The sequence below is a fragment of the Aethalodelphis obliquidens genome, unplaced genomic scaffold (assembly GCF_003676395.1).
Source record: "Aethalodelphis obliquidens isolate GAN/ISIS:26980383/991018 unplaced genomic scaffold, ASM367639v1 scaffold6, whole genome shotgun sequence".
Lineage (NCBI taxonomy): Eukaryota > Metazoa > Chordata > Mammalia > Artiodactyla > Delphinidae > Aethalodelphis > Aethalodelphis obliquidens.
The window spans coordinates 826,317-850,375 of record NW_020837950.1 but is presented as its reverse complement, the minus strand read 5'-3'; the positions used below and the strand labels follow the sequence as shown (position 1 = coordinate 850,375).

At 36.1% G+C, this 24,059-nt stretch overlaps 1 protein-coding gene across 8 annotated transcripts in view; it reads left to right on the top strand.

Annotated features, from left to right (window-relative positions):
• CEP135 (centrosomal protein 135) overlaps positions 1-24,059 on the top strand; it is a 79,541-nt gene that overhangs the window by 18,965 nt on the left and 36,517 nt on the right. For 6 of the 8 annotated variants that reach the window (XM_027102878.1, XM_027102873.1, XM_027102879.1 and 3 more), the window contains 8 exons: positions 3,110-3,238; positions 5,163-5,378; positions 8,243-8,308; positions 10,842-10,980; positions 13,671-13,894; positions 18,058-18,210; positions 19,112-19,264; positions 23,933-24,010. In XM_027102878.1, coding sequence (XP_026958679.1) covers positions 3,110-3,238; positions 5,163-5,378; positions 8,243-8,308; positions 10,842-10,980; positions 13,671-13,894; positions 18,058-18,210; positions 19,112-19,264; positions 23,933-24,010 — 1,158 coding nt within the window. The remainder of the gene's footprint in view (positions 1-3,109; positions 3,239-5,162; positions 5,379-8,242; positions 8,309-10,841; positions 10,981-13,670; positions 13,895-18,057; positions 18,211-19,111; positions 19,265-23,932; positions 24,011-24,059) is intronic. The other 2 variants (XM_027102877.1, XM_027102876.1) reach the window with 2 other exon arrangements.

The window sequence follows — 24,059 nt, the reverse complement described above, 5'->3', positions numbered from 1 at the left end:
CTGTGGTCAGAAAAGATGCTTGATATGATTTCAATTTTCTTAAATTTACTGAGGCTTGATTTGTGCCCCAAGATGTGATCTATCCTGGAGAATGTTCCGTGTGCACTTGAGAAGAAAGTGTAATCTGCTGTTTTCAGATAGCATGTCCTATAAATATCAATTAAATCTATCTGGTCTATTGTGTAATTTAAAGCTTCTGTTTCCTTATTTATTTTCATTTTGGATGATCTGTCCATTGGTGTACGTGAGGTACTAAAGTCCCCCACTATTATTGTGTTACTGTCGATTTCCTCTTTTACAGCTGTTCGTAGTTGCCTTATGTATTGAGGTGCTCCTACGTTGGGTGCATATATATTTATAATTGTTACATCTTCTTCTTGGATTGACTCCTTGATCATTGTGTAGTGTCCTTCCTTGTCTCTTGTAACATTCTTTAAAGTCTGTTTTATCAGATATGAGTATTGCTACTCCAGCTTTCTTTTGATTTCCATTTGCATGGAATATCTTTTTCCATCCCCTCACTTTCAGTCTGTCTGTGTCCCTAGGACTGAAGTGGTTCTCTTGTAGGCCGCATGTATATGGGTCTTGTTTTTGTATCCATTCAGCAAGCCTGTGTCTTTTGGTTGGAGCATTTAATCCATTCATGTTTAAGGTAATTATCGATATGTATGTTCCTGTGACCATTTTCTGAATTGTTTTGGGTTTGTTTTTGTAGTTCCTTTTCTTCTCTTGTGTTTCCCACTTAGAGAAGTTCCTTTAGCATTTGCTATATAGCTGGTTTGGTGGTGCTGAATTCTCTTAGCTTTTGTGTGTCTGTAAAGCTTTTGATTTCTCCATCGAATCTGAATGAGATCCTTGCTGGGTAGAGTAATCTTGGTTTTAGGTTCTTCCCTTTCATCACTTTAAGTATATCATGCCACTCCCTTCTGGCTTGTAGAGTTTCTGCTGAGAAATCAGCTGTTAACCTTATGGGAGTTCCCTTGTATGTTATTTGTCGTTTTTCCCTTGCTGCTTTCAATAATTTTTCTTTTTCTTTAATTTTCGCCAATTTGAGTATTATGTGTCTTGTTGTGTTTCTACTTGGGTGTATCCTATGTGGGACTTGCTGTAGTTCCTGGACTTGGGTGGCTGTTTCCTTTCCCACGTTAGGGAAGTTTTCGACTATAATCTCTTCAAATATTTTCTCGGGTCCTTTCTCTCTCTTCTCCTTCTGGGACCCCTATAATGCAAATGTTGTTGCATTTAATGTCCCACAGGTCTCTTAGGCTGTCTTCATTTCTTTTCATTCTCATTTCTTTATTCCGTTCCGCAACAGTGAATTCCACCATTCTGTCTTCCAGATCACTTATACGTTCTTCTGCCTCAGTTATTCTGGTATTGATTTCTTCTAGTGTAGTTTTCATTTCAGTTATTGTATTGTTCATCTCTGTTTGTTTCTTCTTTAATTCTTCTAGGTCTTTGTGAAACATTTCTTGTATATTCTCGATCTTTGCCTCCATTTTTTTCCAAGGTCCTGGGTCATCTTCACTATCATTATTCTGAATTCTTTTTCGGGAAGGTTTCCTATCTCCACTTCATTTAGTTGTTTTTCTGTGGTTTTATCTTGTTTTATCTTGCAGAGGGTACATAGCCCTCTGCGTTTTCATCTTGTCTATCTTTCTGTGAATGTGGCTTTTGATCCACAGGCTGCAGGATCGTAGTTCTTCTTGCTTCTGCCGTCTGCCCTCTGGTGGATGAGGCTATATAAGAGGCTTGTGTAGGTTTCGTGATGGGAGGGACTGGTGGTGGGTAGAGCTGACTGTTGCTCTGGTGGGCAGAGCTCAGTAAAACTTTAATCTGCTTGAATGCTGATGGGTGGGGCTGGGTTCCCTCCCTGTTGGTTGTTTGGCCTGAGGCAACCCAACACTGGAGCCTATGGTGGGCTCTTTGGTGGAGCTAATGACAGACTGTGGGAGGGCTCACACCAAGGAGTACTTCCCAGAACTTCTGCTGCCAGTGTCCTTGTCCCCACCGTGAGCCACAGCGCCCCCCCGCCCCGCCTCTGCAGGAGACCCTCCAACACTAGCAGGTAGGTCTGGTTCAGTCTCCCTTGAGGTCACTGCTCCTTCCCCTGGGTCCCAGTGCGCTCACCACTTTGTGTGTGCACTCCAAGAGTGGAGTCTCTGTTTCCCCCAGTCGTGTCGAAATCCTGTAGTCAAATCCCAGTAGCCTTCAAAGTCTGTAAGTCTAGGAATTCCTCCTCTCGCTGCTGGACCCCCAGGTTGGGAAGCCTGACATGGGGCTCAGAACCTTCACTCCAGTGGGTGGACTTCTGTGGTATAAGTGTTCTCCAGTCTGTGAGTCACCCATCCAGCAGTTATGGGATTTGATTTTACTGTGATTGTGCCCCTCCTGCAGTCTTATTGTGGCTTCTCCTTTGTCTTTGGATGTGGGGTATCCTTTTTGGTGAGTTCCAGTGTCTTCCTGTCGATGATTGTTCAGCAGCTAGTTGTGATTCTTGTGTTCTCCCAAGAGGGAGTGAGAGCACGTCATTCTACTCCGCCATCTTGGTTCAGGTTGTTTTTCCAGATTCTTGTATGTGAATTCGTGGTTGGTAGTGGTGTTTTTAATCATAGTCTGTTGTTTTCTAAATAATAGATAATTAATTAAATTCACTCCAGCCTCATATCCTTTTTAATATTGAGTTTCAGTAGCAAATCACTTTCCTTTGTGTTTTACATTCATTTGTTTATCCCACATTTATTCCACCAGGCAGTGAAGTAGTTCAGACTCAATTCCAGTAGTTAGTTTCTTTTTATATAAACATTGCCTACTCTTAGAGGAGGAAAAAACAAAACAAAAAAATTAGGAAGAATCTCTTCAATAAAAATACTTATGAAACCTATGTTGACAGTTCTTAGGTTGATATTTTCTGTGTATATTTTTGCTTTGCATAAATGCATTTCGTAATCCTATTTATGTGTGGGTATATATATGAATGTTAATCTTTTGTATATATTGTGGGACCTAAGAAAAATGGAAGTATATCCAAATAAATGTTTGTCCAGTGTTAATCATTTCAGTTGAAAACCCAAGTTTTTAAAATGATAGCACGACTTTATGTCTTCAGATTGAACTAAGAGAACGAGAGATAGAACGACTGTCGGTTGCATTGGATGGGGGTCGCTCCCCTGATATCCTTTCTCTGGAGACTAAAAATAAAGCCAACGAAAAGCTTATTGCTCATTTAAATATTCAGGTAATGAGTTTTATAATTATTTCACTGAGCATATGAAATCATAAGTGTTTATAATGGTCTGTGGGTTTGTGAAAGTGACAGGGTTGTTTTCTTGGCTATTATTTATGGTGGAAAAAATTTGATGGAGTCAAAGTATCCAAAATTGGGTGCAGCTATTGAAAACTCATGTTTTTTAAGAATATTTAATGAGGTAGGAATATATACACCATAATGATAAATATTTAAAAGAAGAGAATAAACCATAGGTAAAATGTAACCTTCAATTTGCTTTAAAAAAAAATGTGTGTGTGTGTAGAATTGCTGACTAATAAGAACCTGCTGTATAAAAAAATTTAAAAAACACTAGGTGAACACACACACACACCAAAAAAATGTGTGTATGCATTCAGAAAGAGAAAACACTAGAAGAGAATACACCAAAGTACACTAGCAATGTTTATCTTTGTGTGATGGGATAGTCTTCTTTATGATTTTCTCCATTTTCAAAATTTTTATGACAGTATTTCTTTTATAATATATAAAAGGTGGTTTTTTAAAATAAATATAAAAATTAAACATATAGTTTTCACTTACCTATGTAGTGGTTTCCCTTGTCATGCATTTGAGCTAAGAGTGAAAGAACAAGAGAATTCTATGAAGCATGACAAATGACCTTTAGGAATTTATTTATTTGTTTTTTAATTGAAGTATAGTTGAGTTACAATGTGTGTTAGTTTCTGGTATACAGCAGAGTGATTCAGTTATATATATTATATATTATTCTTTTTCATATTCTTTTCCATTATGTTTTATTACATAATATTGAATATAGTTCCCTGTGCTATACAGTAGGACCTTGTTCTTTGTTTTATATATGGTAGTTTGTATCTGTTAATTCCAAACTCCTGATTTATCCATCCTCCATCCCCTTACCCCTTTGGTAACCATAAGTTTGTTTTCTATGTCTATGAGTCTGTTTCTGTTTAGTAAATAAGTACATTTGTATTATTTTTTTTTATTCCACATATAAGTGGTATCATATGGTATTTGTCTTTCTCTTTCTGACTTACTTCATTTAGTGTGATAATCTCTAGGCCCATCCATGTGTCTGTAAATGGCATTATTTCATTCTTTTTTATGGCTAGGTAATATTCCATTGTGTGTGTGTATATATTTACACACCACAACTTCTTTATCCATTCTTCTGATGGACATTTAGGTTGTTTCCATGACCTTCAGAAATTTAAATGTCACTGCTGCCTAGACTGCAACCAGAATAGAGTAAGCCCCAAATATCAGCAGTAACTCTCGAGCAGTGCTGTTCAATAGAAATAGGATATGAGCCACATATGTAATTTAAAACTTCCTAGTAGCCTGATTAAAAGAGTAAAAAGAAAACAGATGAGATTAATTTTAATAATGTATCTACCTAAATATATCCAAAATATTACCATTTCAACATGTAATCAATGTTGTCAAATATCATTGCAGCGTTTTGCTTTTTTTGTACTAAGTCTTTGGGATCCTGTTTGTATTTTACATTTATAGCACACCTCTGTTTGGACTAGCCACATTTTAAGTGCTCAGTAGCCATGTGTGGATGCTAGTGGCTACTATATTGGACAGCACTCTAGACTAATATTATCATCGTAGTGATAATCTTGTCATATTTTTAAAACTCTGCATTGGGAAAAAGTTCACACAAATTTCTTACTTATCCTTTCCGTCCATGCTTGAAAATTGAAGACAGTGGATAATATATATTTTTACTAAACCACACATTGTCAGTTTTGCAAATAGAAACAGTATAAGTTTGCAAATGTAAAAGAGCTGGGGTTTTAACTTTTGGTTTTTTTTTAAATATAGTATTTTAAAATATTTTGGAAGTTCAGTATTTTAATAATTTTCCAATTTATATACCTTATGAATTACAAATTCAATTTAGGTTGACTTTCTTCAGCAAGCTAATAAAGACCTGGAAAAGCATATACAAGAGCTTATGGAAACCAAGGAAACAGTAACTACTGAAGTTGTTAATTTAAGTAACAAAAATGAAAAACTCTGCCAGGAATTAACTGAAATAGACCAGTTAGCACAGCAGTTGGAAAGACATAAAGAAGAAGTGCTCGAGACTGCCGACAAAGAACTTGAGGAAGCAAAGGTGTGTCTAGGTTGTGGAGGTGCTCATTAATTCTCCTAGAGTATGGTGAGCTTGAGACCTTTTGATGTCCTATTCAGGCCTTTTGGTTTGTTTTGTAATTCACGTTTTTCTAAGGTGTTGTTTACATCCCCTAAATTCTTGCCCTTTTTCTAGTTGTTTGTCTTTCTGAAGCACATCTCTTCCTAGGACAGCTCTCCAGACTCTATCCTCTTTTTCTACAGATTTTCATCTCTGTCCTTTTATCTCTGCATTGTGAGCAGGCTTCTGAAGTTTGTCCTCTAGGTCATTTTGTGCTCATGAACCTTTAAAGGTATTTTTTAAAACTGTGTATGTCCTTGCACATTTTTAAGTTGATAGCCAACATTTTTCATCTTCAAGTTTAAATAGATGCAAAGGATGTAATTTCTAATCAATTGTAAGTATTGATCTCTTAAAACTGTCATATCATTCTTTTAAATATAGCCAGTATAATCCAAATGACCCTTCTTGAAATCCTCACAAAATTTTATCCTATTTTAACATATTTTATGCTTGAATATCTTTTTATAATAACTCATATCAAATGTCTCTGCAGTTAAAAAAATACATGAATTGAAATTTTTTATTTTAAAAAATGTCCTGCGACTGTAAGTTTCAGAGTGTTAGTATTTTCCTCTAAATAGTGTTATCATTATAATTATTAGTAATCAGTGGATCAAAGTGACAACTGTAGTACAAATGTTGTTAAATACTTATTATTAAAAAGTAAAATTTTATTGGAAATACATCTCTTAGTAAGATATAATGGGAGAAAATAGTGTCTTAATCAAAGGCTTCGGCCAGCTCCAACATTTCAGGTTATCTTTTTGTCTGGTGCTTCGGAAGTTTTTTATAAGTAGAGATAGAATTACATTAGATGCATGCCCTTCTTTTGAAAAGTGGGGAAAAGGCAGTTTTGGAAGGGGAAGTGGGAAAGAAGAACTCACATGATACCTAGAGCACAAGCAGGTTCTCAGGTAGATAATTTTTAAGAAGGACTGTATGTGCAAATTTAAGAATCCAGATATTGATTCCTTGAAACTATATATACATATATATAATATATATTGTAAATAATATATTATTTGTGTGTGTGTGTGTATATATATATATATATATATATATATATATGATAGTTTTACATAATACTTGGATAGTCTTTATGTTATCCCAGGAATGAGTATAACCTAGTTGAAGATCACTACTTTACATCAGTTGAATAATATGAGTTAATTTTATAGTGTCACCTCCACTAATTAGGGGAATAGAAGGAAACTACCTCAACATAATAAAGGCCATATTATGAAAAGCCCACAGCTAACATCATACCCAGTGACAAAAGACTGAAAACTTTTCCTCTAAGGTTAGGAGCAAGGGAAGGATGCCCATTCTTACTACTCTATTCAACATAGTACTGGCAGTCCTAACCAGAGGAATTAGGCAAGAAAAAGAAATAAAAGGCATCCAATTAAAAGAAAGAAGTAAGATTATGTTTCCAGATGAGATGATCTTATGTGTAGAAAACACTAAAGATTCCATTAAAAAGAAAAAAAAAAAACAAAAACAGAACTAATAAATTCAGCAAACTTGCAGGATACAAAATCATTGCATAAAAACCTGGTGCATTTCTATATGCTAGTAATTAAAATACAAAAAGGAAATTAAGAAAATAATCCCATTTACAATAGCATCAAAAAAGAATAAAGTACTTAGGGATAAACTTAATCAAGGAGGCAAAAGACTTGTACCCTGACAGCTATAAAACACTGCTGAAAGAAATTAAGACAGAAATAAATGGAAAGATATCCTGTGTTCATGGATTGGAAGACTGTATACTGCTCGAATGTCCATACTACCCAAAACAATGTGCAAATTCAGTGTAATACCTCTCCAAACCCCAATGGCATTTTTTACAGAAATAGGAAAAAAATCCTAAAATTCATGTGGAATCTTAAGGGACCCAGAATAGTCAAGACAGCCTTGAAAATGAAGAACATAATTATTGCGGTTTTAATTTTGCTTTTGTGGCTTTAGTTTCATTGCAACACTCCTATATCTCATTCCTCTCCTTTTCCACTTCCTTTTGCATATTCTGTGCTGTGCATACAACATATTGAACACAGCTTCACGTGTCCAATTGGCAGTAATCAAGAATGACACCTTGGCTCAATAGAAGATTCCTATTAGGTTATTTTTTTTTTTTTTTTTTTTTTTGCGGTACGCGGGCCTCTCACTGTTGTGGCCTCTCCCGTTGCGGAGCACAGGCTCCGGATGCGCAGGCTCAGCGGCCATGGCTCACGGGCCCAGCCGCTCCGTGGCACGTGGGATCTTCCCGGACCGGGGCACGATCCCGTGTCCCCTGCATCGGCAGGCGGACTCTCAACCACTGCACCACCAGGGAAGCCCCTAGGTTATAATATTTTAATCTTGGCATTCAGCACTCTCAGTTGCAGTGTAGAGGATCCAGGTTGGTAGTAGCACGTGGTGAGAAAGCAAATAAGATAGGAAAGTCAGGAAATGACAGGGCCACAAGATGAATCCTAAAAATCAAGGATCAAGAAAAGTCCTACAAGTATACAGATAGAAAAAGATTTTCAAGTAGCCCTCTCGTTTCATATGTTACAGATAGGTCCCTGTAAGCATTCAGGATACCAAGAAATTAGAGAAACCTAAACTTTGCCTCCTCCTCATTGAAACTGAGGCTTAGCGCTGGCTAATGCCTCAGGTCTCACTGGTGAGAGGGAACATGAACTGCTCGAAAAATGGCTTGGTCTCATTTGCACTGTGACTTAGTGATAAGTATTCTTGACTTTTAGGTATTTACCTAATAGGCTTTTTATTCCTAGAAAGAGATTAAAAAAAAGCTATCTGAAATGCGGAATCTTGAAGAAACAATGGGAAAACTTCAACTGGTAAGTAGGTGTTATATTGCAGGGGTTCCCAACCCTCGGGTCGTGGACTGGTACCGGTCTGTGGCCTGTTAGGAACCGGGCTGCACAGCAGGAGGTGAGCGGCGGATGAGCAGAGCTTCATCTGCTGCTCCCCATCATGCGCATTACCGCCTGAGCCATCCCCACCCCCATCCGTGGAAAAATGGTCTTCCACGAAACCAGTCCCTGGTGCCAAAAAGGTTGGGGACTGCTGTTATATTGAATTGCCAGCATTTTCATCAAGAAAATTTTTATGTTTTATTTTACTTTTTTTTAACTAAGATATAATTAACCTATCATGATATTCACTCTTTTAAGTGAACAATTCAGCGGTTTTGGTATAGGCACAAAGTAGTGCAACCATAGTTTGTCCAAATTATGGAAGACATTCTAAACCATGGCAGGATGTTTGGATTTTATTCTAGTGGACAGTAGAAAGCCATTTAAAGTGTAAGCAGAGTAAGACAAAGGCATCAGAGTTTCAAATGAATGAACTGGTTTCTTAGAAAATGTGGGAAAGTAATTTAAGGTATTAAAATGATCTTCATCTCTCCGGGGTCTCATTGCTACTCTGCTCCCACAGTTTTGTATCCACTCCCTGAGGGGCTGTCTGGTCAGTCTTTAACTTGCCATTGGCAAGGCTGGCGTGGGCAAAAGAGTGAGGAGGAAGATAGGAGGTGCAGTGGTTTTTTTCATTACTACCTAATTCCAGAACATTTTTTCACTCCAGGAAAAAGCTTCATATCCATTAGCAGTCACCCCTCATTTTCCTCTGCTCAGCCTCTGGCGACCACTGGTCTGCTTTCTGTTTCTGTAGATTTGCCTATTCTGGATATTCTGTATAAATAGAATTATATAATATGTGACCTTTTGTGTTTGGCTTTCACTTAGCACAATGTTTTCAAGGTTCAAGCATGTCATAGCATGTATCGTTACTCCTTTTTATGGCTAAGTAATATTCCATTGTATGTATATATTTAGTTTCATTTATATTTTTATAATTCTTTAATATCATATATAATGGGTAGCAAGTTACACTCAAATTTGGAAAACCTCTTAGGAATTTTATATTCTTTAAATGACTTCATGACTTGTCAGTTTACTAATATTTAAACTAAAAATTGATACTTTGTAAAATTTTGTTGACTTATTAAAAGCACTCAGTCATCTTTTAATAATTTTGTTTGGCATTACAAACCGTTTTACTAGTCATATTGTTTGTTCTGGTGGTCTTCAAATGAGAAAACTAATAATCATCCCAGCATAAACCTAGATATAGCATATAGTCTTAGAGTCTAGAACTGGCAGAAAGAATGTCTTACTTACAGGTAGAAATTTCTAGGTGGTCATCCAAAAGATCGTTAAGAATTTTTTTAATAGCCTGTTAAATTGGATGAGTTTCCACTAATAATGAAAAGACTAATACTAATTTCCAAGTTTTCTCATTACTTATACTCTTTTTACAGTCAAGCTGTAATGTTCTGGTGGCAGTCATAAGGCAAATTAAAAAACAAAGCCATTTGTGATATGCTGGCACATAGTAGGTGTTCAAATACTTGTTGATTTTTATATGCTCACTATAAACAGTGCATCACAATGGCTTCCTGTTTTACTCAACTGCAGGTATTCAGTTCAGCTCAATATTGAATAACTGAATTAGCTAAACCTGCTAAATGTTGTCTACTCTTGAGTTTCGTAGATATTTTTAAATTCTCCAGTGAGGTCAATAAATGTAAAGTAGATGTTTTGATGTTTTCACTACAGTGTAAGCTCTGTGAGGACAGGGATTTTTGTTGTTTGTTCAGTGCTGTTTTTATGCACACTGTATACAGTTATATGTGATTCATAATGCTTATCTCAGAACTCTGACCAAATTTTAGTATTGTTGCCTGACAGCAAGATGTTGCTGTACTTTCTGACCTTCTTATTTTTTCCATTGGTACTACATTTTATGTTTTTTTAAGGTAAATACTAATGATATCATTAGCTAACACTTATTAAGTACTTGCCATGTGCCGGACACTGTACAGAGTGCTTCACATTCACAGAGTCATCCATTCATAGATGAATCCTCAGTGTCCAGGTACTGGTCTTATCCTCATTGTGCAGATGAGGCTGAGAGAGAAACCTTTGTACTTATGTATACCTATGGTAGTCTTAGAGCACTGTCTTAACTTCTGCTTTCCTTTAAACATAAAAAACTTTAAAATTTTTTACTGCACAAGTACATATTCATTTTTTAAAAAGACAGTATGCTAACAAATTAAAAGAAACAAATTAAAAGAAAATAAAATCCGATAGTTCTACTACTTTAGAAAGGAGCACTGTTGAATTTGGGTTTTATTGTTGCTTTTAGCCATAATTGATAATTAACTTTCATTGAAACCATATATATTTGACTGACTAAAAGTGTGTATGTGACTTACTCTTAAATAAATGTGCTTACAAATATCTATTTTAAGTGCTATATTCATAAAGTTGCTAGAAATCTTAATTATAGTGTTAAAATTTTCAGGAATTAAACTTATGTCATAAAGAAAAGGAGAGGCTGAGTGATGAACTCCTTATAAAATCAGACCTGGAAACTGTTGTTCATCAGCTTGAACAAGAAAAGCAAAGACTTAACAAAAAAATTGAAAGTTTCGCAGTTACAGGTAAAATATAAAATGTTGATAACTTAAAAAATGATTGTGATGTCTTCTTAATGTATTATTTTTAGTAGTAGATAATCTTTCATTCATTCATTCAATAAATATTTGTTGAGTGCTTGCTGTGTATCAGAAACCATAGTAGGCACTGAGATACAGTAGAAAACCTCTCTGCCTCAGGGACCTTACAGGGGCCTTTTACATTCTGACTAGTTGGTACAGGGAACCCCGTTTGAATATTTTTCAATGTACATATATCCTTCTTTGAGGCATGCAGTAATAGAATTAATTACTATTACGAGGAAGACCATTCTGAAATAGTGGAAAATTGAAGTATAGAATCTTTTTAAGTAAATGCAGTTTTATCACCTTAAAGTACACACACACACACACTTGAAATAGGCTTTCTGCCAGGTACCCCATCCTAAATGAGTTGATTTAAGGAACTTGTAAGAATTCATTCGTTCATTCATTCATTTGACAAGTGTTTATGAACCGGTTTTGGTGCCAGGGTACATAATGGTAAACAAGATACACAAAGGCCCCTGCTCTTGTGGTGGCTTTAATCTAGTTAGGGAGACAAACTAGTAGCACATAAGTGAAGAAGTTAGTTTTAGGTGGTAAGAATTTTCAAATACAATGGGAGGGTATGCTAGAGATCGACTGATCCAAGGGCTTAGTGACAGGACACCAGCCATATGAAGATCTGGGGCAATTTTCCAGGCAGAGGGGATGGCAAGTGTGGAAGCCTGGTGCCATCAAACTCCATGTAGTGAAAGAAAGCCAGTGTGCTATTTTAAGAAGAAGCTATATCCTAGGCTCTTCAGCATTCATGTGGATAATCTGTCTAACCTTCTCTACTTACCAGCTGTATGACCTGAGCATGTTCCTTAGCATTGCTTCAGTTTCCATATCTGTGTGGTTAATGGTGGCACCTAATCCAGAAGGTTGTTGTGAGGATTAAATGGGTTAATATATTATTAAAGTGCTTAGACCTACATATAAAACTTTGCAATTTACTTCCTTTCATGCTAGCTCTATCCTGCCATTTCAGTGTAATTTTTCAGATACCTGAAACTCCCTCGTTCCTTTGTGTTTTGAATATATCCCCCTGCACAAAACCTAGCCATGGATCAACCAAAGTACTCACACACGAGCAGCTAAGCAGTCCTTGCGTGTGCACCCGACAGTATCAACGGCACTGTAACTTGGTGTGGTCCCAAACCACAGCACCCACCCCTCAGTGATGTGTGGAAATCTTACTCTATACTTCTTACTGCTTAGTTGCCCAGTCTCTGCAGGGAACGTTTTCAAGTGTTTTTCATTCTCAGTAAACCCATTCTAAGAGGATGATCTTAACCTTTGATTTCCCCTAAGAAAATGGAAGCCGTCAGGGAGGCATTCTGTCGGTTTCCTGTCCCCAGATCTTGAACCTGTCCATCTTTATCTTCCCTCCTGTTACTTGTACCTCTTATGAAAGACCACTGCCTCCATCTGTTCTCTAGATCCCATTCTCTCTAATTTTAAAACGCTTTCATATTAATTATCTCCTTTCCTAACTTTAGCCTTTGTACTGTTTTTCCCATTAGTATTCAAACATGCTTACCCTTCTCCCATTCTAAAAGCAAAAATTGTACCCATTCCTATCCAGCCACTCTTTCCTTCTCATTATAGCTTTAACACCTTAAAAAGTCATCTGTACTTTTCTGCTTGATCACCAACTACCCTTTATCACCTCAGTCCACTCCAGTTGGCTCTGTCCTCACGTCACCAATAAAACAGCTCTTGTTAAGGTCACCACTCACCTCCATTATGCTAAATGCAGTGGACACTTTTCCATTCATCAGTTTATTTGACTTAGCATTTAACACATTTGCCTGTTCCTTCCACTCTCATACTTTCTTACCTCGCTGGTCACTCCTCAGAATGAATTTCCCTATTCATCCTCCAGATTGCATTGCATGCTGTTCTTTTGTAGCTCTTGTCCTACTACAACTAGAATAATTATTTGACCTTGGCTATGTTTTTCATACTTGTATCCTTAGCTCATGCTGGGCATATAGTAAATACTCAATAATTATTTGTGGAATGAATGAAAGAAAAGATGGGAAGTGAATCAGAATATGTCTTGAAAATCATTTCATGCTTTAGAGTTGTAAAGAATATCAGTTAAATTGAACTATATGAAATTGCCAGTATTAGGCTACTTATGACTCCTGAAAAGGTGATTTCTGTGGTAAAAGTTAATAATTGTGTTTATTTAAAGAAAGACTAGTTGTTTTGACCTCTTTGTATATATACTATATTAAATTCAAGCTTAATGTTAAAATTGCCCACATTATGATCAATTGTTTACAGGTAAATTTTCTTTTAGTGCATTTTCAGGTCATCAGAATGTACCATGTGATGATTTACTGCTTCACTGTGTAGTACTAAATAGTACCTATCCTTGTATATGACAAAAGCAGAGGACTTTGACTTATTGGATTTTATTTAAACTTTTAATTTTTGCTTTTGTTTTTTTTCTCTTTTCCTTTCAGCATTTACCTCTTTGATATCTGGCAGTTATAGGTGATATACGAAATAGCTAATGATTTTTAGTAACTTACATTGTAAAAGTTATTGATACAATTTATTTGGCTGATTATACATTTTATATGCAACATTGTTTTAATATTTTATACTTTAATTTGCAGAAAGAGAACTTACTTTGGAAGTTGAGAGGATGAGGCTAGAACATGGAATAAAACGACGAGACAAGTCACCTTCTCGTTTAGATACGTTTCTGAAAGGTATAGAAGATGAACGAGATTTTTATAAGAAAGAGCTAGAAAGACTCCAGCATTTAATACAGCGAAGATCTTGCTCTCGAAGTCATTCTACATGTGAAAAAATTCCAGTAATTAAGACACTAGAAAAGGTAATATCTCTTTATGAGAGTAATTGATAAGGCAAGAAAGTATCTTTATGAGCAAACTTTTATGGTTTATTATTGTATTAAATCTAACGTTATTCTACTTGCTTTTAAGAAGTCTTTCTTAATTTTGATTTTTGTTTTCTTCCATGACCTGTACTTTAGGAACACTGTATTAATTAGGAAAACTACTTAAGAACAAAGCAAAGCATACTGACTCCTGGAAATTAAGGAAAGATTGAATAGCTCATTATATATATGGGAGGAGTGCAGGGGCATCTGAGCTTCCAGAAACTGGAATCAGGAACTCATGCTATTGGATATTCCCTCTCTTTCTATCCTTTACTTTCTGTATCAGATGCATTTTGTCTCTTGAAGCAAAGTGGCTTTGTTTATATGGCTTCATGCCATTCCCAGCCTTGGACCAGTCAGAAAGCCAGGCCACATTGTACAGACCAGTCATCTTCCATGATAACTATGCAACAGGGGAAGGTACAAAATGTCAGTGAGTGCTGGACAGATCATCCCATTTGTCCACTACAATCACATTTGCAACTCGGTAGTCTAAAGACATATATTACTTAAAGTTAACCATGATTTATAAGAGATTAAAAGCATGTGTCTCTATTTTAGGTCTTAATTATTTTCAACATTTTATAAATATCATTTGGGTTCTTTAGATTTTTCTTTATTTTAAGCTTTGGAGCTATGGGAGTCCTGGAGGCTTATGTGACCCTAATGTTGTCTACACACTAGATAAAATTAGGGGAAGTTAGGAGTAAAATCATTAAAACTCAGAACATTTGATTTCAGACTTGGCTCTATTAACCAACTATGTCATCTTTTTCCTGAAGATCTCTGTCCATTGTCAAATGGTTTTGAGTCATTTTCTGATTAGACTGTTTTTTAACCTCATTGGCTAGTGGCTGAATTTGACTTACAAAGTTTAGTTTAAACACTATGCTGTGTTATCTGTTACAAGCACAATGAATTGGTGGAAAATGCAGTGTAAGTTAATTTATGTGTACTGAGTTGTTTTCAAGCTCCATATATACCTAGGGATCGGGAAAAATCACTGAATTGATCACCTTCATTGTGTCAGACAATCTTCTACAAGATGGTTGATGAGTTTAATCAAGTATTTATTAAATAGAACTGAGTAGATAAGTACCTCAACGCTTTTAAATATTTGATTTGTTTGCTTGGTGTGAATTCATAATTGAAAGACAAATTGAGATGTACTGGTAAGGTACTGGTGAAATTAGGAGAGACTTTCTCCCCCTTCAACTTATTTACTTCTTGAAATATTCTAATGTTACCTGACGTAGATAAAGAATTCACTTTCTAAAGTTTAGAAAGTTGGGACATTGATAGCATTTTAAAGTCCCAGTAATAAATTTCAGGCATGGTGGGGAATAATAGGTGATGTACATGAGTGAAATGGATGGAGTGTAAGACAGTTGTGAGTGCTGGGAACTAGAGTAAATTCCCACCTAAAATTGGGTATTTTAAACGTGCTTAGAAACACTTGTTGGCAGACAACAAAGACTTCTCTAAAGCTGAATTAGGTACAGGCTGTGAGTTTTCAACCCCTGCTTTATGGCAAATTGTTAGGCAGAGTTTCTTGGGATTGCAGCAACTCAGTAAAATATTGATTTTTAATATCAATGATTTTTGTCAACAGTACACCCATTGATTCTCTGTTGTCTGTGTAGGGACGGCACTGTCCTCTTTCACGTTGTACTGACTAGGGTTCCAAATGTGAGTTTTGAGTATAGTGTAGCAGAAAGTGCTTTGGATTTGGAAACCTGATAGAAGTTTCAACTCTGCACACTGGCTTTATGACCTTAGGCAAGTTACCTAACTTCACGTTTCCTCATTTGCAAAGTGAGGAAAGTAACTACAGCCTCTTGTGAAGGTTACATGAGATAATTTGTAGAAGGGTTCAGCATTAACACCTAGTTCCTAGTAAATGTTTCATTTCCTTATTATTTGCTGGTTCAAAGCACATCAGGTCTAGGTAGAAAGTTAGGTTCAGTTCAGTAGACATACACTGAGAATGTACTATGAATGAGACACCCAGAATATGCGATAAAGAAGACCTGTTTCCTATCCTCACAGTCTTTAGCATTGTATGTGTGCCTGTGTGTGTGTGTGTGTGTGTGTGTGTGTATTAGGAACAATGGAGTGGTAAAAGGGAATTATTAACACAAATATAAATGCCTACATACAAGATCTATTTGGAAAAGTAGAGAATTCATTCATTTTACTGGGTACCATGCTAGGTTCTGAAGATGTGGTAAGACCAGATACCTACTGTGTCCCTGATAGAGCTTACATTTTAGTGGTAAAGACACATTAAACACCCAATCATGTAAATAACTTTATAATCTCATGTAAAGTAAGTGTTAATGAGGAAAGAATACAGGAAAGATTCAGAATGCTATGAGAGTACATTGAGGGAGATCTGAATTAGGTTGGAGAATCCTGAAGGACTCCTTAGAGAAAGTGATGTTTAAGCTGAGACCTAGACAGTAATGAAAATAGACTGTCAAATCCTTATTCATTGAGCTCTCCTTTCTAAAACATAGGCAGCCCACCTCCCTTCTGTAAGATATTTTTATTTAGATACTGTTAAGTTACAGATTTTCTTTTATTGTTATTTAAACCTTGATTAAGTCCTCACCCTAATTGCTTTTGTCCTATAATACATCTTGTCCTTTAAGGTGTCCATATAGCTAATCTCATCCATTATGCCTTAATTTTGCTTGTTTAACCAAGAGGATAACTTATTTCCAAGTGGCAGGTGAAGGGAACTTCACAGATATCTACCATTTACCAAGTCTATATTGGTCATGGTATGTGCACAGTAGATACTGAATAACATAGATTAGGATGCTTCCCAGTGTACCAAATTATCAGATTATCACTATCTGGAGCTTCTGCATTTAGTACTTGAACATTAATATACCACAGATCCCAAGTCTACATATACTGTATTTATTTTCTACAATAGCTATGAAGATAGTGGATTTTTTGAATTGTACCGGAATAATAGGCAAAATCTTGTTTTAGAAATGTTGGAAGTAGTTGCTTATTCAGTGAACATCTCTAATGTACACCGTCTGGTAGAAATATTTATATTGGGACTTTCCTGGTGGTCCAGTGGTAGAGAATCGGCCTTCCAATGCAGGCCACGTGGGTTCGATCCCTGGTCGGGGAACTAAGATCCCACATGCCGCAGGGCAGCTAAGCCTGCGCGCGCCACAACTACTGAGCTCGCCCGCCTCAACTAGAGAGCCCGCGTGCCACAAACTACAGAGCCCATGCTCCCTGGAGCCTGCACACCACAACTTCAGAAGAGAAAACCCACACTCCACAACTGGAGAGAATCCCGCGTGCCGCAACAAAGGGCCCGTGAGCTGCAACTAAGACCCGATGCAGCCAAAAATAAATAAATAATAAATCTTAAAAAAAAGAAATATTTATATTTATCTGATTGCAAAAATAGACCTCACATAGGTTTGAAGCTGGGATAGTTGGGGTTTGGTGTGCTAGGGAAATTGATCTTAGATTCAGTCACAGAAGACACTGAGGAATGTGCTAGGCTGTACAGTTACTTGTACTGGATGAGCAGCTATACACATACCCTCTTAATTCCTCCCCTGGAGAGGGTTATAAACTAGGGATTCCCAACAATCAGTATGAATCAGAATCACCTGGAGGGCTTGATAAACCAGTTACTGGGCCCTGTCCCCAAAGTTTCTGATCGAGTAGGTCTGGGGTGGGCCCCAAAACTTGCATGCCTAACAAGTTCCCAGATGCTACATGCTTCTGGTCTGGGGATTATACTTTAGTTACCACCAGTATAAACAACTCAGGGAGAATGACAGTTGAAACATCTCATGGAATCTGATCAAGTAGTATCAGTGGCAACTGGGTCCCTTGCTGGGAACTTGAAGGCCAGGAAATTTGCCCCAGTACTGCCAGCACTCTCTCTCCTTCTCTCCTTATAGATTAAAAATTGTGTTCCTTAATTACATTAAAGGAAGTTGTGTTCTTTTTGTCTGTTAGCATCTTTCAGTCAGTCTCATCATCAGCATCCTTGTGGCAACCAAATGGTGATAATTATAACAAATGATAACTTCTGTTTTTGAATTATGTTTCAGGGTGATTACAACTCAGAAATTCATGTGATCACAAGAGAAAGAGATGAACTTCAGCATATGCTAGAAAGATTTGAAAAACATATGGAGGATATACAGTCCAATGTTAAATTATTGACAGCAGAAAGAGATAAACTAAGTGTCTTATATAATGAAGTAAGATATTGATTATAATTAAGCCAACAGATTATATAGCACCAGTTAACTGTAATGGTACCAGTATATATCCTTTAAATTACTGTAATATATGGACCTTAGTGATTTTCCTTCAGAGTTAGAATTAATAAGTAATAGTTTCTACTATCATTCTGTTCCCAAAGCAGAGATTTCTATTGCTTTTTGATATTTATTCTTCCTCTTTTCTAGCTTATCTATGGGTCAGGTCAGTTAGGGATAATTCCCTATTTCTAAAACTACTGAATGAGTCTCAGCCTGACTCTGAGCCAAGTGTATCCTTGGGATTCAGACATGTTGGGGTATGTCTATGAAACAGTGGGTAGCACTCACTAATTGGATATTAAGGACTTAGCCTCTAGGGATAGGGAGGGGAGATTCAATACAGTTTGGGCTAATTATAAAGCCTCAGTTGTTAGAGGGCAAGGTGAGTCTGAGCAAAGCATGGTGTTTATCACCAAAATTTGTTCCCATACCAATCTCCCATGAAATCCTATTGCTTTTTTTAGAGGGAGAGAAGGACATACGGGTTAAGAGGCCAAGTTGAAAAAGCCGTTTTCACTTCTGGTGCTTTTTTGGGATTCTGCAGTACAAATTGATCCACTTCTGGGCTTTTCCCACTGTTAGCTTAGATTTCTGCTTTCTTGGGACTGCTTAGTTTATTACTAGTTGTCCATGTGCTATTTGGTTTCCCAAATTTTGTGGCTGGCACTTCCCTCAATCTCCTTGTCCTTTGTTTTTATTATTACTGTTATTACATTAATCCTTTTACTCTCATTTTGGTGGCATTTGGGAAGAGAGCAAAAGTAGCATATGTTTAGTTGCCTTTTTTAAACTGGGAGCATGTCCAATGTTTTTTAATTTATATCTTTAATACATTAAGGCTCAGGAAGAATTATCTGCACTCAGACAAGAATCTGCCCAAACCACAGTCTCCCATAATACTGTTAGTCTTATGGAAAAGGAAAAAGAACTTGCATTATCTGACTTAAGAAGGATTATGGCAGAAAGAGAAGCTTTAAAAGAAAAGTTAAAAGTACGTATTGACTTAATTGACTTATTTTTAAAAGATAATTTATTGAGAAAAGGGGAGGTCTTCTTATATGTTTTCCTGTGACATGACTATTTTGAATCTAGATCAGGGGTTGGCAAACAATGGCACATGAGCCAAATCCAGAACGCTGTGTTTTCGTATGGCCCGTGTGCTAAGAATGGTTTTTACATTTTAAAATCATTGAAAAAATATCAAAAGAAAAATATTTCATGAGACATGAAAATTATGAAACTCAGATTTCATTGTTGATAATACTCATTAATTGGAATACTCATTCGTTTATGTGTTTTGTGTAGCTTTTTTTGTGCTGCAGTGGCAGAGTTGAGTAACTGCGATAAAAACTGTATGGTCCACAAAGCCTAAATATTTATCATCTGGTTCTTTATAGAAAAGAACCAACCTCTGATCTCAATAGGAAGTCCTTCATGTGGAGGGGCATTATCTTTTTTTGCAAAACAACTTCATTGAGATATTCACTTTACTATATAATTCACCTATTTAAAGTGTACAATTCTTTGGTTTTAGTACATTCACAGCCTTGTTCAACCATCACCACAATCAATTTTAGAGGATTTTCATTACCTCGAAAAGAAACCCTGTACCCAATAGCAGCCACTCTTAATTTTCCCCAGCCTCCTCAGGCCTAGACAACCACTAATCTACTTTCTATCTCTAGATTTACCTACTCTGGACATTTCATATAAATTGAATCATTCAGTAAGTGTTTCTTTATGTCTGGCTTCCATAGCTTAGCATAATGTTTTCAAGGTTCATCCATTATGTAGTATGTATCAATACTTTATTCCTTTTTATTGTGGAATAATATTCCATTTTATGGATAGAAAATATTTTATCATTGGGGTGGTTTCTACTTTTTGGCTGTTATGAATAATGGTGCTATGAACATTTGTATACAACTTTTTATGTGGATATATGTTTTCATTTATCTTGGACATATACCTAGATTCATATGATAACTATAACTAACCATTTGAGCAACTGCCAAGCTGTTTTCCAAAGTGGCTTTACCATTTATATTCCCACCAACAGTGTACAAGAGTTCTAATTTCTGTACATCCTCACCAATACTTGTTATTAGGTTTTTTATTATCATCATGCTGGTGGGTGTGAAGTAGTATCCATTGTGGTTTTCATTTGCATTTCTCTGTTAGCTAATGTGCTTACTTTCAGTGCTTATTTGGTCACTTGTATATCTTCTTTAGTGTCTATTCAGATCCTTTGCCCATTTTTAAATGGGGTTGTCTCATTATTATTGAATTATAAGAATACGTTGTATCAATATATTCTCAATATAGTCCCCTTATCAGATATATGATTTGCAAATACTTTCCCCCATTCAGTGGGTTGTCTTTTCATTTTCTTAGTATTGTCCTTTGAAGCACAGATAGTTTTTAATTTTGATGAAGTCCAATTTATCTATTTTTTCTTTTATTGCGTGTGCTTTTGGTATAATATCTAGGGACAGTATTTTATATTTTATAATCTCCCCCAAAATTTTAATATACATAAAGCACTTCATACTGCTCAGTACATTATAAGAACTCAATATTAAACTATTACTGTTAACTATTACAGAGTCCATAGTTTACTTCCAATAAATATTATTGAATTAATGCTTAGAAATTAGTCGCTAAGATTAAGAATAAAAACATTTTAAGTATTATAAGGGTAGTCTTTATGTCATAAATTTTCAGTTAAAGTTTTACCCCTACAAAATACTTTTAATTGGGATCCTTTGGAATATTGCCTTCCAGAAAGTGCTTTTTTATAAAAATAATTGTTAAAATTACCAAATGGAAAACTTCTGTGCAATATGGCAAGTTTTAGTACAAGCTACTGGTTTAGCCTTTTCCATATCATTGAAATGACTAAGGAATGTAAAAACAGGATTAAAAAAATGCACTTGTACCAAAAACTCAGAAAAAGTGACATTCATATGACCAGAATCTTTCTGGATTACAAGAGTCAGGATTTATGAGTTTGCAATAGGTCTTTTACATAAAAACTGAACTAATCCTCTCAGTCTTTAAGTCTTCTCTAGTAGTTTCCTGTTGTTCCACTATCTATCTACCCAGTTGTTGAACCCAGGCACTGAGTCCTCTTTCCCTGAAAGCTCCTATCTCTCATTTAATCACAAAGTCCTATTGATGCTACCTCTTAAATAATAGTTAACATTTATTAAGCCCTTTCCATGTGGGAAGCTCTGTTCTGAGTGCTTTTTACAAGAGCTATCTCAACAAATCTTCACAATTGCCTTTTTAGTCAGGTAATTCTTACAGATGTGGTCTCTGAGTCACAGTGAGTTTAAATAATTTGCCCAGCCAACAGACACGTGAAAAGATGCTCAACATTGCTAATCATCAGAGAAATGACATTCAAAACCGCAACGAGATATCACCTTATACCTGTCAGAATGGCTGTCGTCAAAAAAAAAACACAAATAGCGAATGTTAGCAAGGTGGTGGAGAAAAGGGAACCCTTGTATACTGTTGGTGGGAATGTAAATTGATGCAGCCACTGTGGAAAACAGTATGCAGGTTCCTCAGAAACCTAAAAATGCAACTACTGTATGATCCAGCAATTCCACTCCTGGGTATATATCTGAAGAAAATGAAAACACTAATTCGAAAAGATATATGTTCATAGCAGCCTTATTTATGGTTGCCAAGATATGGACACAACTTAAGTGTCCATCAACAAATGAATGGATAAAGAAGATGTGATATATATACATATATATATATATATATATATGTATATATATACACACACACACACATACACACACACACACACACACACACACACACACAATGGAGTACCCACTCAGCCATAAAAAAAGAATTAAATTTTGGCGTTTGCAACAACATGGATGGACTTGGAGGGTATTATGCTTAGGTAAGTCAGAGGAAGACAAATACTGTCTGTTATCACTTATATATAGAATCTAAATAAAACAAACTAGTGAATATAACAAAAAAGAATCAGACTCACAGATACAGAGAATAAACTAGTGGTGACCAGTGGGGAGAGGGAAGGGGAGAGGAGCAAAATGGGGTAGGAGATTAAGAGGTACAAACAACTATGTATAAAATAAATAAGCTACAAGGATATATTGTACAGCACAGGGAATACAGCCAATATTTTATAAAAACTATAAATGAAGTATAATCTTTAAAAATTGTGAGTCACTATGTTGTACACCTAAGACATATAATATTGTGGATCAACTATACCTTAATTTTAAAAAAGCAGTAATAATAATTTGTCCAAGATCACCTGCTAATGAAGTCACAAAGAATCTGGCTCCTCAGCTCACACTGGTTTCTCTTCAATCAGCCTACTTGTTTCTGTTCCCCTGCTACCATCCTATTCTGGCCATTATTCTCTCTCAACTGCACTAGTGTATTAGCGGCCTCTCAAATCTGTATTTCACACTGAAGTCAGAGTCATCTTTCAAAGATATAAATCCGATCACATCACTTCCTATTTAAAATCCATTAACTGTTTTCAGGGACTTCGATGATTGGCCCTTGCCTACTTCAAGGTCTAGCTTCTTTTCCCCAAGCTCATCCCCCCTATTCCTCACCCCTCAGTTTCTCAACGCTAGGCTTAATGGACTTTTTCTTGCCCTCAACTTTCTAAGGAAAAAATCCTTCACCCCTTCCAGTCCCCTCACCTGGCTAATTCCTGTTCATCCTTTATAGCCAAGTTAAACATCATTTCCTCACAAAGGAAATGAACCCTAGATCCTAGACTCCCTTTCAGTATGTCGCCATAAAGTTCCTTTTCCTAGCAGAATATTCATGGATTTTATTTTAATATGTTTAAGGTTTGTCTTTAATAGACTATAATGTCTATGACATCAGAGACTTTATCCATTTTACTGTATTCCTAATACCTTACTTGGTGCTGGGTATATAGTATGTACTCAATACCAGTTGAATGATTTAATAAACAAAAAAATGCATACAGCACAGTGATCTTTTCAATGAAATATATAATCCAAACATCAGATGTCTTTACTTATTTTTAATGAATAACATGGATGGAAGTAAGAATTTGCACGAAAAATTCTCACAGAACACCAACATGTCACTTGTCCTAGACTTAGCATCAGCAAAAGTTGGATAAGGTAATATAACCAAAAATAACAACACTCGTGTTTACACTGTTGACCAGCTCATTGTTGAAACTGATCACTTGCATGGCCCTGTAGCGTTCTGCTTCCTGTGTCTTTCTGATCCCATCTGTTCTTCCTTTATACTCTTTTCCTCTTTCATCTCCTCTCATGAGGGCATTCTCCTGAGCTTACTTAACCTGCTGGGTTTTTCCCTTTATAGTTGTGCTAATGGATTGATCTGTGCAAATCTTTATAAATGAACCCATACCAATCTGTGTCTTCTGTTATAGTCATACATGGAGGTAAAGCATAAAAGATGAGAACCTCTTGTGTTTTTGTTTTCAACCAAAAGCATTGTTTTGGTAAAATTTCGAATGATTTTCTTTCTAAAACATTTCTATGTTATAAAAAGACAGATAAAATAGTACTGTAGACTTGCATTGCTTACTTTGGTAATTTTGTTTTATTATCTGACGTGAGTGAACATCTATAAAATTCTCTTACAGAATCTCCATGAAATGAGTATTTTGGGAAAATCAGAATTAGAGAAAACTGTTGAACATTTGACATGTGTTAATCACCAGGTAATTTATCAAACTGAATTTGGGGTATATTTTGTTGTATGAATGACTA